This window comes from Sorex fumeus, unplaced genomic scaffold (assembly GCF_029834395.1).
Source record: "Sorex fumeus unplaced genomic scaffold, SorFum_2.1 ptg000008l, whole genome shotgun sequence".
NCBI classification, from domain to species: Eukaryota; Metazoa; Chordata; class Mammalia; order Eulipotyphla; family Soricidae; genus Sorex; species Sorex fumeus.
The window spans coordinates 5224436-5237103 of record NW_026606065.1 but is presented as its reverse complement, the minus strand read 5'-3'; the positions used below and the strand labels follow the sequence as shown (position 1 = coordinate 5237103).

The 12668-nt window shown below is 44.3% G+C and overlaps 1 protein-coding gene across 2 annotated transcripts in view; it reads left to right on the top strand.

Annotated features, from left to right (window-relative positions):
- BCKDHB (branched chain keto acid dehydrogenase E1 subunit beta) overlaps positions 1 to 12668 on the top strand; it is a 426555-nt gene that overhangs the window by 197869 nt on the left and 216018 nt on the right. Inside the window, exon 1 of one of the 2 annotated variants that reach the window (XM_056109681.1) lies at positions 12276 to 12486. The exons of the other annotated variant lie outside the window; for it this stretch is intronic. Within the exon in view, the coding sequence (XP_055965656.1) occupies positions 12303 to 12486 (184 nt within the window). The 5' untranslated portion in view covers positions 12276 to 12302. Of the gene's footprint in view, positions 1 to 12275; positions 12487 to 12668 lie in introns of those variants that run through there. 2 annotated transcript variants of the gene reach the window in all.

Here is a 12668-nt window from a genome sequence, read left to right as displayed (position 1 = left end):
AAGGGAAATGAAAGTCCACTTATAAGAGTAGTAAAGTAAAGTAAAGTAAAGTAAAGGCCCTCCCGTTGATCATCGATTTGCTCGAGCAGGCCCCGTAACGTCTCCATTGGAGACTTTGTTGTTACTGTGTCTGGCATATCGAATACGTCACAGGGAGCTTGCCAGGTAGAGTACATAAAAAACATAAAATGTGGGAGAAAGGAGAGTAAGACTGAATCTTCTGCAATGCTCTTTTTTTTTAATGTAGGAGTACTGCTATTTATTCAGCCACTGATTAGTTGATTGAATTGGGCATGAACTCCAGCTTACTTTTTTTTCCATAATTTTATTTATTTGATTTTATTCTTATATTTATTTATTGAATCACTGTGGGAAAAGTTACTAAGCTTTCAGGTTTAAGTCTCAGTCATACAATGATCAAACACCTCTCCCTTCACCAGTACTCATTTTTCACCACCAAGAACCCCAATATACCCCCCTCCCTCCCCTCCCAAAGCCTGTGAAGTAGATGATTTCCACTTAACTCTTCTCTACGTTGATTACAATCATTGTTTTGACAAAAGATGCACCATTATTGTTTAGAATTTCCCCCCCCCCCAACAATCAGAATTGCTGAAAAGGCATTGCAAAATACTTTATTTTCTATAGCTGGTTATGAGAATCATATAGTCTCACTTGGCCGCAATAGCAGCCTTGCGATTTTTGATTTCTGCAAAGAGCCAGATAATTACAAGATTGGTTTCTGTGTGTCTGGTGTTATGGCCGTGCTGGAGAGTCACTCGTGGGGGGCAACTCATGACCTCGGTAGGGCGTGAAGGACGAGCCAGTACCGCCCACCTTCCCATGAGAGTGCAGTTGCCCCATCACTGCCGGCTCATACCTGGTTTTCCAAGAAGCTCTGAGGTAGCAGCCACCTTATATGTGGTCCAGATGCGTTTCTGCCAAAAGTCGCTGGGTTTCGAGATTTGTTTTCAAGTCTCTGGGATCATGGCCGATAATTAGCTTGATCAGGAGCCAGAGAGGCCATTTGTAGGCAGCGACTCGGGTCTTGCTGGGATGGGGAGGAAAGGTCCGGTTCCATCCCCATCTGGTGAGGCCCTGCGTGTCTCATCACTGCAGGCCCAAACCTGACTGTCCAGTGTCCTCTGGAGGATGGTGGTCACTGGGCCGCCAAGGGAACAGGCCAAGGCATGATACCTATTCCCACCTGGAGTGGCCCAGCATCAGTAACCTACTGCAGGAACAGGATGCATTTCTGCCAAAAGCCTTTGGGTTCCGAGATTCAATTCTGAGTCTCTGGGATCATGGCCATTAAGCAGTCCAATTAGGAACCAGAGAGGCCATGTCTCCAATTATATAGCTGAGCTGAAGGTGGTTTGTAGGTATGTCTCCCACATACCTAACTTTTGGCCGTTTAATTTCTTTTTTTTTTAATTAATTTTTATTAGTGAAACACCATGAAGTACAGCTGTAGACTTACAATTTTTTGTGCTTGGGTTTCGATTATGCAATGATCAAATACCCATCCCTCCACCAGTGCCCATTTTCCAACACCATGGATCCCAGTATCCCCTCCCACCCCCATCCCCCCATCCCACCCTGCCTCTGTGGCAGGGCATTCCCTTTTGTTCTCTCTCTCTCTCCTTTTGGGGGCTGTGGTTTGCAAAAGAGGCACTGAGTGGCAATCATGTTCGGTCCATAGTCTACTTTCAACATGCATCTCCCATCCTGGAAGGATCCTCCAAACACCCTTTATTTGGTTCTCCCTTCTCTATCTGAGATGCCCTTTTCCCTAGAATGCCCAGCTGGCCTCTAAGCCATGGAGTAATCCTCCTGGTACTGATCTCAGCTATTCTTGGGTATTAATCTCCTATTTTGTTACTTTATGTCCCCCAGATGAATGCAATCTTTCTATGTCTATCCCTCTCTTTCTGACTCATTTTGCTTAGCATGATACTTTCCACTTGTATGTAAATTTCATGACTTCATCTTTTCTAACAGCTACATAGTACTCCACTGTGTAGATGTACCAAAGTTTCTTTAACCAGTCATCTGTTCTTGGGCACTCAGGTTTTTTCCAGATTCTGGCTATTGTAAAGAGTGCTGCCATGAACAAACAAGTGCAGATGTCACTTCGACTATACATTTTTGCCTCTCTGGGATATATTCCCAGGAGTGGTATTGCTGGGTCAAATGGGATCTCAATTTCTAATTTTTTGAGAATCGTCCATACTGTTTTCCAAAAGGGCTGAACCAGTCGGCATTCCCACCAGCAGTGAAGGACCGTCCCTTTCTCATCACAGCAGCATCGGTTGTTTTTGTTCTTTTGGATGTGTTGGCCATTTACTTTCTTGGTAAACTTTCCCCCAAGTTTTTGGGGTCTGGCCAAAGGCACAGCAACAATTTTGGTGTATCTGAAAGTATGACAGTGCTATCAGACTGGTGATGCACTCACCTCACAGGTACAGATTGACCTGCTGGCAGCAACATACCCCCATGAAGAGTAATTATTGAGTACAGAGCCAGGATTAAGTTCTTAGCACAACGGGGTATGCCCCAAGACAAATCAAAAAACAAAATTAAACCAACCCCACCTCCAACCAAAATACAAGAAACAAGCAAGAGGCAAATGAGAACGGATCACTATGTAATAAGCAATGTGAAAATATAAAGGAAGAAAGAAAAGGCCAAAGAATAAAAGAATAAACTGCAATATAAAACCTACATAGAAAAATGACATTATATTTATTTATATCAATAATTACTCTGAATGTCAATATATTGAACTTCCTAATCAAATGGCAGAGACTGGTCAGGAAACAAAACCCAAACTTCAGCTTCCTACATGACATCCACTTAAATCTCAGTGGCAAATGCAGGCTAAAAGTAAACAATTGGAAAGTAAGTATACGACTTAATGGTAGCCTTATTCTTACTTTGGACAACCTGGCAGGCTACCGAATGTAACCTGCCCACACGGCAGAGTCTGGCAAACTGCCCATGGCGTACCCAATATGCCAAATACCAGTAACAATGGTGGGTCTCATTCTCCTAACCCTGAAAGAGCCTTGAATATGGCACTTTTTAAAATCTCAGGGCTAGGACGAAGGAGATGTTACTGGGGCCTGCTCGAGGGAATCGACGAACAACAGGTAGTCTGAAAATGAAGAGAGCTTCAGAGATAGTACAGTGGGTAGGGAGCTTGCCTTGCATGTGGCTAATCCAGGTTTGATCCCCAACATCCTATATGAGCACTGCCAGGAGTGATTCCTGAACACAGAACCAGCAGGAGTCACCCCTGAGCATCACCCATTGTGGCCCCCAAACAAACAAACAAACAAACACAAGGATGACAATGTTTATATCAACCAAAGCCTAGTGGCCTGCTCTGACAGGCCTGGGGTTTCTCCTTGGTGCCACAGAAAATCAGTAAGGAAACAACAACCTGAAATGAGGAGTTGGAAGAGCAGAACTTCACAAATATTTATAGAGTCCTCATTCCCCCAAATAGAAATAAACATTCTTTTTCAGTATACATGCAGCTTTTGCCACAGTAGAGATGTGCTGGAACACAGCACGATAGAGTCATAAAGACTGAAATATCTTTTCAGATCACAATACTATGTGGTCTGAATACATATCAGATCTGAATAAATTTTAGTGAGCATCCTTTCAGATCACGAGACTATGAAGGGGGGAAAAGCAAAGCTGGGAAAAATTTTAAAAATTTGGAGACTAAACAGCATACTATTGAATAAATATTGGGTCAAGGAGAAAATCAAGGAGGAGGAAAATGTATCAAGGGGGAGGAAATGAACAAGAATTTAGTACTAATGAAAAATTAGTCTCCCAAAAACCAGAACCAGAATTGTGTCTTTTATTTCTACTTCCAACCCAGTGATGCTTGCTCTGTTTTGGCCCAGGTTGGTGGTTGGAGGCCAGCAGTGTGGTGCTTAGGAGGTCACCCAGGTTATACCTGGTGAAGCTGGAGGTGGTGGTTAGGTGGCGGCATATAGTAATTCACACCCAACTCAGAGCTTTGCTCCTGCTAGGAAAGTACTCTGTTATTTGAGATTTTTTTTTAAATTTTTATTTTTATTAGTGAGACACCATGAGGTACAGTTGTAGACTTACAAATTTTTGCCCTTGGGTTTTAATTAATTATAAAATGATCAAATACTCATCCCTTCACCAGTGCTCATTTCCCACCACCATGAATCCCAGTATCCCTCCCACCCCCCATCCCCCCTTACCACCCTGCCTCTGTGGCAGGGCATTCCCTTTTGTTCTCTCTCTTTCCTTTTGGGTCCTGTAATTTGAAAGAGAGGCATTGAGTGACAAACATTTTTGGTCTATAGTCTACTTTCAGCATGCTTCTCCCATCCAGGGAGGATCCTCCCAACACCCTTCATTTGGTGCTCGCTTCTCTGAGTATTTGAGATATTTTTCACTCCTAGTTTAATTGTTTTTATAAAGTATATTCTTGATGCAAGTCCCTTATTACTCTACCACTGGGCCTCCTCAAGTTCCCCATACTTTTATGTCGTTTGTCTCTGTTGGTCATATGAAAGAAGTATTTTGCATTCATTATGTCATGATATTGCAGGCAGATGATATGGTTGAGAGACTTGTGATATTCCTTGAGGTTTTCCTACAGAGAAAGAACAATTTTGCTATTCTTTCATTCTAATTTAATGAAAGGTGTTTGTGGGGGAAATGGCTCTTCCATTAGCATGCTTTATATATTTTTCTATGAACTTTATGTCTTAAGTCATTCAGGTTCTTGAAGCTTAACACTAAGAGATCAGTCTTTAAAAATTCATTATCTTTAGAATCTATTAAAAAATTTAAAGGAAGAATTTGACTTCTTTGCTTCTAGTCTTTCTAGATGCCTCTGATTGAATTTAATGGGTTCAGGGACCATGCCATAATACAAGGAAATATTATGGTGCTATCTATACAAGATAAGAGTCCAAAACCAAAATGAGTTTGAACAGGTACAGGTTGCACAATAGTGAATTTCAGGGGCAAACCATGAGTCAGAAGTCATTCTGAAAAATAAAAAGGAATAAAAGATTTTTTAATTTATAAAGTATTCTTATAAATTTCTCAAAATGATTTTTTTATAAATTCATTTTCCAACTTAGTGCCTATGAGGTGTGTCAGAATGGCCCAATGGGCATCCCCATGGCTATAAGGCAGATGGGGTGGTGTGGGTAAGGGACACGCTGGTCAGACAAATGTGTTAGATATCTTCTTTGCTGCTTCTGACTATATGTGATGGGAACTCCAAACTTATTAGACAAGCAAACGAGAACATCTCTCTCGAATTTTTTTCTACTTCTACCAATTCCTGGCAGGATAACCTGGCAGGCGACCAAATGTGGCCTGCCCACACGGCAGAGTCTGGCAGACTCCCCGTGGCGTACCCAAGATGCCAAATACCAGTAACAATGATGGTTCTCATTCTCCTAACCCTGAAAGAGCCTTGAATGTGGCACTTTTTAGAATCTCAGGGCTAGGACGAAGGAGACGTTATTGGGGCCTGCTCGAGGCAATTGACAAACCAATTCCTACATCTTTTCTAATACCTGGAATCTAACAGCTACCCACAGATTTCTCCCTCCAGAGTGAAAGATGTTTCATAACTTTCACTCTCTGCATATTATTCTTTTTCTGGAATATCTTTTAAGTTCTAGTTTGTTTGTTTTTTCTCTTAAATTTTTAGTCCGAGCTCAGTGCTACTTCTGAAAACGTTTTTGACTTCCCAAAGCAGAGCTTATTGCTCGTTGTTTCATTTTGTACACATAGTTTAATATCCCATGGCTTTGCATTGCAGTTGTTGGTGTGAGCTGTCTGTATTCTCTGTCTACTTGGACATTTGTAAAGGCAAAACTGTACCGAACTCATACTTGTCTCAATGGTGGCTTGTCATTGGCTAATACAGAGTAGAGACTTACTATATCCTTACTATTCCTTCTATTCTTTTTCTTTTATTTTCCCAGGCCTACATCTTAGCACTCCATCCTCCAAACTACCTAAAAATTTATAAGGTAATGTTTAATTACTTTTTCTATCTGCTGGTTGCTCACTTTTAAAGATATTTAATTTGGGGCTTGAGAGATAGTACAGCAGGTAAGGAGCATGCCTTGATTAAAGACCACTTGGGTTCAAACCCTGATTCCTCATCTGGTACCCTGAGCACTCCCAGAAGTGATCCCTGAGCACAGAGCCAGGAGTAAGTCCTGAGCACACTGGATGTGCCCTCTCCCCCCCAAATTAAATTTGACTATGGTATGAAGCGCAGCGGGTAGGGCGTTTGCCTTGCATGCAGCTAACATGGCCGACCTGAGTTCGATTCCTCCGCCCCTCTCGGAGAGCCTGGCAAGCTACCGAGAGTATTCGATATGCCAGACACAGTAACAACAAAGTCTCCAATGGAGACGTTACTGGGCCCGCTCGAGCAAATCGATGATCAATGGGAGGGCCTTTACTTTACTTTTACTTATGGTATGAAATTATTACCTCTCTCTACCCTTATAACCTTTGTTCAATCACTTAATCACTTAATCACTTAATCTCCGTTATTCATCGATTTATTCGAGCGGGTGCCAGTAACGTCTCCATTCATCCCGGTTGCGTGCTAGCGTAGCCCAATGGTATCTGTTCGTTTTAGGAACATGTAGAGCCTCAAACCGATCATTTAGGGTCTTGACGAAGAAGTCTGACCATCTTATAGGTGGGCGTCCACGTGATCTTTTGATGTCTCGTGGAATCCAATCAGTAATGGCTCTAGTCCAGCGGTTGTCTGTAAACCTCATTACATGTCCAGCCCATCTGATTTTTGATGTCTTGGCAAATGAGACAGCGTCTCTGATTCTTGAGTGTTGACGAAGATCAGAACTCCGGATTCTATCTCTCATTTGAGTGAATCGTGATATTCCAAGCATAGTTCTTTCAATTCCTCTTTGAGAGACCCGAATAGTGTTCTCATCCTGTTTTCGTAGGGTCCAGGTCTCTGAGGCATATGTTAATGCAGGAAGAATAGTGGAATCAAAGAGATGTGCTCGTAGTTGGAGGTTCTTTGTCCTTTTAGTTATTTCTTCAATGCTCTTGAAGGCATTCCAAGCCGCTCTCTTCCTCCTGCGTAACTCAGGTGCCAGGTCATTCATCATGTTGATTTCTCGACCTAAGTATATATAACTGTTGCATTCGGAGATGGTGGTTCCGTTGAGAGCGAATGGAGCGTCAGGAACAAGGCTGTTTCTCATAAACATTGTCTTCGTAAGATTCAGCTGTAGTCCGACCTTTCCACACTCACGGTCAAAGTCCGCAAGCATTTGTGCCGCTTGGCTGATGTTTGGTGTTATTAGAACGATGTCATCAGCAAAGCGGAGGTGGTGTAGTTGCCGACCATCTATCTTCACTCCCATGTTTTCCCATTCTAGTCGTCGCATGATGTTCTCGAGGGTGGCACTGAAGAGTTTTGGTGAAATGGTATCACCCTGCCGAACCCCTCTCTTGATATGGATGATTACATCTTTGTAGAATGGTGAGATCTTGGTAGTGAATCCGCAATAGAGCTCACGAAGGATCCTGATGTATTGAGTTTGTACGCCCTGATTGGCTAGGGCTTCCATGACCGCTTCCGTCTCAACAGAATCAAAGGCCTTCTTTAAATCAATGAACGTTAGACAGAACGGCATCTTGAACTCCCGAGATACCTCAATGAGCTTGGTTATTGTGTGGATATGGTCAATGGTACTGAATCCTTTTCGGAATCCAGCTTGTTCACATGGTTGTTCTTCATCTAGTGTTCTGCTAATCCTATTCAGGATGACTCGAGTGAATAGTTTGTAGATGACAGACAATAGGCAGATTGGGCGATAGTTGCCAATGTCGTGGATGTCTCCTTTCTTGTATAGTAGTACAGTCTTGCTGGTTTTCCATTGGGATGGAACCTTGCATTCAGACAGGTAGCGTGTGAAGAGTCGGGCTAATGTATTGATGAGTACTGATGGTAAGTTCTTCAGGTGTTCAGGTCTGATCTTGTCTGGGCCAGGTGCTTTTTGTTTCTTTACCGACGAGATGGCATGTTGGATTTCGGAAGGGAGAACATTGGGAACGACATATCCATCATGTGGTATGTGGTATGTGGGCAAGTGGATGTGGCTATTAAAGAGATCTGAGCAGAAGTCATGAATAATCTTCTCCATTGCCCTTCTGGAAGATGTGATATATCCATCATGATGTCGGAGGGCAGTCATCTTGGTTTTGTAGTTGGTGAAGGACAGGCGGGCATTACGAATGTTTTTCCCAGCTTCTGCTGCATCTACCAGTACTGCTGCTCTCCTGTTTTTGAGGTCATCCTTGATGGCTTTTCTGCACTGTTTTGCCAGTTCGGACGTTTGCTTGTGGTTGCCTGAGGCACGTGCCACGCCACGTTGGCGAATAAGTTCAAGAGTGTTCGAAGAAAGACGGTTTTTTGTGGTTATCTCTCTCTTGGCATTCCTTGCACAATCATGGAGGTGCTGAATCATTCGATCGTATTCCTCATCAATGTTGTCAATGACGGCATCTTCCCATGTTGCTGCAACAGAGCCAAAGAGTTCCCAGTTGGTGGTTGTTCTGGGAGTCTTCTTCTTAAACCTTGCATTCTTTTCTCCTCGTTCTGTGAGGTAGAATTTTGCACGAAGAAGACGGTGGTCTGATCCCGTTTGGAATTTTGGGACAACAGCAACATCGGTTAGGCAAAACCGCCGAACCTTTGTTCAAATTAAATAAAAAATAACTTCACTTATAACTGGAAAAAAAAAGAATAGCACACACAATATTATGTGATAGAAATAAACATGAAGCTAAGATAAAAAAATTCCCTACAGTGTTGGCTCTTTGGTCCTGGTGTGGGAGTAGAAATAATGGAGACATAACTCTAGTTTTTCTTTGGACAGTTTTAAATTTATGTCTTTCCATCCCAGTCATAACACAGGCAGAATTTTCATCCCTTTGCTTTCCCTCAAACCCTGTTACTCACTCTTAAAAAATGCAAGGATGATTAAAGCTCAAAAGTAGTGAGGAGGAACACTGTTTTCTAGACTCCTCTTTTGAGCTGACCCATACGCTCTTTCTTTTCCAAGTTCTGTTTTGAGCCAGTTATTCCCCAATCACTACTACCTCCTTCCTACCCATTTTCATTCCACAAGAATGTTTTCAATTTTGTCTGTCATATTTTACTTTTCTTTGTAAATTGATGAAGGGAAATGCTATCTTTTACATTTTTGAATTTATTTGTGGAGTGTAATCCCATCAATGGTCAAGACCCAGAGACTACAAAACCCAGCTCCCGGAAGTGCATGGCAGCATTTGTGGCCGCACAACATCTTATTATCTCACTCTTACTTTGGACAACCTGGCAGGCTACCGAATGTAACCTGCCCACATGGCAGAATCTGGCAAACTTCCCATGGTGTACCCAATATGCCAAATACCAGTAACAATGATGGGTCTCATTCTCCTAGCCCTGAAAGAGCCTTGAATGTGGTACTTTCTAGAATCTCAGGGCTAGGACGAAGGAGACATTACTGGTGCCTGCTTGAGGCAACCGACGAATAATAGGATGATCATGATCATGATCGTGATCATGATCGTGATTTGCAGGGTGGGGGGACATTCGGTGGCTGCTCTGATCTGCACTAAAACACCCCTCCTGGAGGTCCTGGGGACCATATGGGATGCTAGGAATCTGATCCGGGCAAGCTGCATGAAAGGCAAGTGCTTTACTAGCGGTACTCTCGCTCCCTCCCAAATAACTTTGTATTAAAAAAATGAAAGCAGAGGTTTCTCCCAGCAATGCTCTTGGTGCAGGGCTGATGGGTCTGGTGCTCCTGCCCCTGGGGGTGGTGCTGAGCATGGTGGGGTGGGGGGACCCCTGGGATACACGAAGCAATACTGGGTGTCAATCTCATGGCCTTATACAGACAAAGCATGGCTCCATTACTTTGAACTATATCCCTGGCCCCCCAGTATAGGTGAAACAATATTACATTAATAATAAACATTTTTAGAAAGTTTATTATTAATGGAAATTAATGATTCAAGTTCTCCAGGTTTCTATGTAAATTAAACTTATTAGGTCAGTTTTGAAGACAACAAAAACAATACAGGAAACAACAAAACAGCCTTTGACCCTCAGTTACAGAAATAAGAACGCCAAGGAAGGAAGGCAATAGGGACTGGGTGTGGGGAAGAGAGGGATGACTGGAAGTAACATTTGCGCATCTGATTTGAATGACTTGGTACTGTAAAGGTGAGGTGATTGTTTCAAAATTGTAGAGCCAACCCTATTGCAAACATGTGTTCTCAACTATGATGGCACTGCACTGTAGCACTGTTCTCCCATTGTTCATTGATTTGCTCGAGCGGGCCCAGTAACATTGTGAGACTTGTTACTGTGTTTGGCATATCGAATATGTCACGGGTAGCTCGCCAAGCTTTTGCCGTGCGGGGGAGATACTCCCTGTAGCTTGCCGGACTAACCAAGAGGAGCGGAGGAATCGAACTCGGGTTGGCCGGTTGGCCGCGTGCAAGACAAATGCCCTTACCAGCTGTGCTATCACTCCAGCCCTTAACTATGATAATTAAATAATATTAAAAATGAATGATATGGAGGCAGGATGTGGGGTAGGAGAGAACCTTGGGTCACTGGCAGAGAGTGATGTGAGTGGTGCGTTGAGTTGGAAGAGTAGATGCCTTAAATCCATTGTCTATAGTGTTGTGAATCAAAGTACCTAAATAAAAAATATTTGAAAAATATTTTTTGAATTTATATTGTATATATACAATCGAATTTATATTGTATATGTTATATATGGGCTGGAGCCATAGCACAGTGGTAGGGTGTTTGCCTTGCGTGCAGCCAGCCCGGCTAAGCCGGGTTCGATTCCTCTGCCCCTCTTGGAGAGCCCGGCAAGCTACCTAGAGTCTCTCACCCGCACGGCAAAACCTGGCAAGCTACCCATGATGTATTCAATATGCCAAACATAGTAACAATAAGTCTCACAATGGAGATGTTACTGGACCTGCTTGAGCAAACTGATGAACAATGGGAGGACAGTGCAGTAGTATTGTATATAAAAATCATAATTATATATAATTACATGCATATATAAGTTATAATTATATACAAATTTATAATTTGTATATTGTCTGAATTTATATTGTTGATTTACAGGATAAAATCTAAATTCATCTCCTTTATTAAGCTAAATTCAGAAAAACCAAAATCAATAAAAACCTATATTTTCTTATTAAGCATTCAACGAGGGCTTAAATTTTACTTATTCAGCATTCAAGGAGACTTTGAAGAGAAGAAGCTATAGCAGTGATCAATGCAGCTTTCTGCATTACTACTATTAACCAATGTCAATCAGTGACCTTTTCCTTTTTGTATAGGATAATCAAAGTAAAAAACTGGATACAAGAAAAAACAAATTAATAGTTTAAAAATAAGCCCTGGTGTAATCTTTGTTTAGAAATTCTGCTTACTTGGGCCAGAGGAATACTATACGGGTTAGGGCTCTTAACAAGTGGCCCAGCTGGTTCCATCCCTGGCAGCAGTGGTCCCTGAGCCCCTCCAGGAGTGGCCCCTAAGTAGAAGCACAGGTGGGCATGACCCCTCCACCGCCGCCAACAAAAACGGAAAAAAAAATAAAGCCAGCAAAACCTAAAAAATGAATTTTGCTTTCTTCCTTTTTTTGGATCCTAACTCTGGAGAGAATTTTATTTTTATTTTATTTTTTACTTTTATTTTATATTTTTTTTTTTGGAGAGAATTTTAGACTTCAACCACATTTCAGCCAAGTCAAACAACGTCGATATCTTTCAAAAAGTACAGATTTAAAAAAAAAAAAACGAAAAGTACGCGGAAGCCGATCCCGAAGGCGAGCGGCCTTGGCAAGGAACCAAGTCCGAGCAAGGCGTGCAAGCCCGCCTGGCAGCCCAGCGTCCAGGGCCCGGGCCCAGGCCCCGCCTGCTTTTGGGAACGCGCTGCCTTGGGCAGCGATCTCATTGGCGCTCACCTGCCCCGCTCGCCTCCGCCCCGGAGCATCTTCCGCATGCGCGCCGCGCGCCCGGCGGCTCCGCCCCGCCTCGCCGCGGGTCCCGCCTCCGAGCGGCGCCACCTCATTGGTCGGTTCCGCGAGGCGGCTCCCGCGGCCCAGCCAATGAGGAGGCGGTCCTCGCGCTCCGCCCGTCACCGCCGGCCGGGAGCAGCGGCCGGCGCGGCGGAGCGGGCGCAGGCGGGGATGGCGGCGGGAGCGGCGAGCGCGAGCCGGCTGCTGCGGCTCGCTGCGGGCCGGCGCGGGGCACCGTGGCGCCGGCCGCCGGGCGCGGCTCTGCCCCCGGGCTTCCTGCACGGCGGGCACGCGGCTCCTCGGAGGTCGGTGTCGCACTTCACCTTCCAGCCCGACCCGGAGACCCAGGAGTACGGTGAGCTCGGGGGGGGGGGGTCCGCCTCGTCCCGTCCCGGTGCCCCCCGCGCGCCCCGGGGAGCTCCAGCTGCGTCCTGGGCGGGGGTGGCGGAGGCGCGGACCCCGGCCGAGCTTGCACTCCGGCCTCTCCTGCACCCCCCTCCCAGGCAGGAGCCGCCCTGCTGCTGCCTGTGCTTCCTC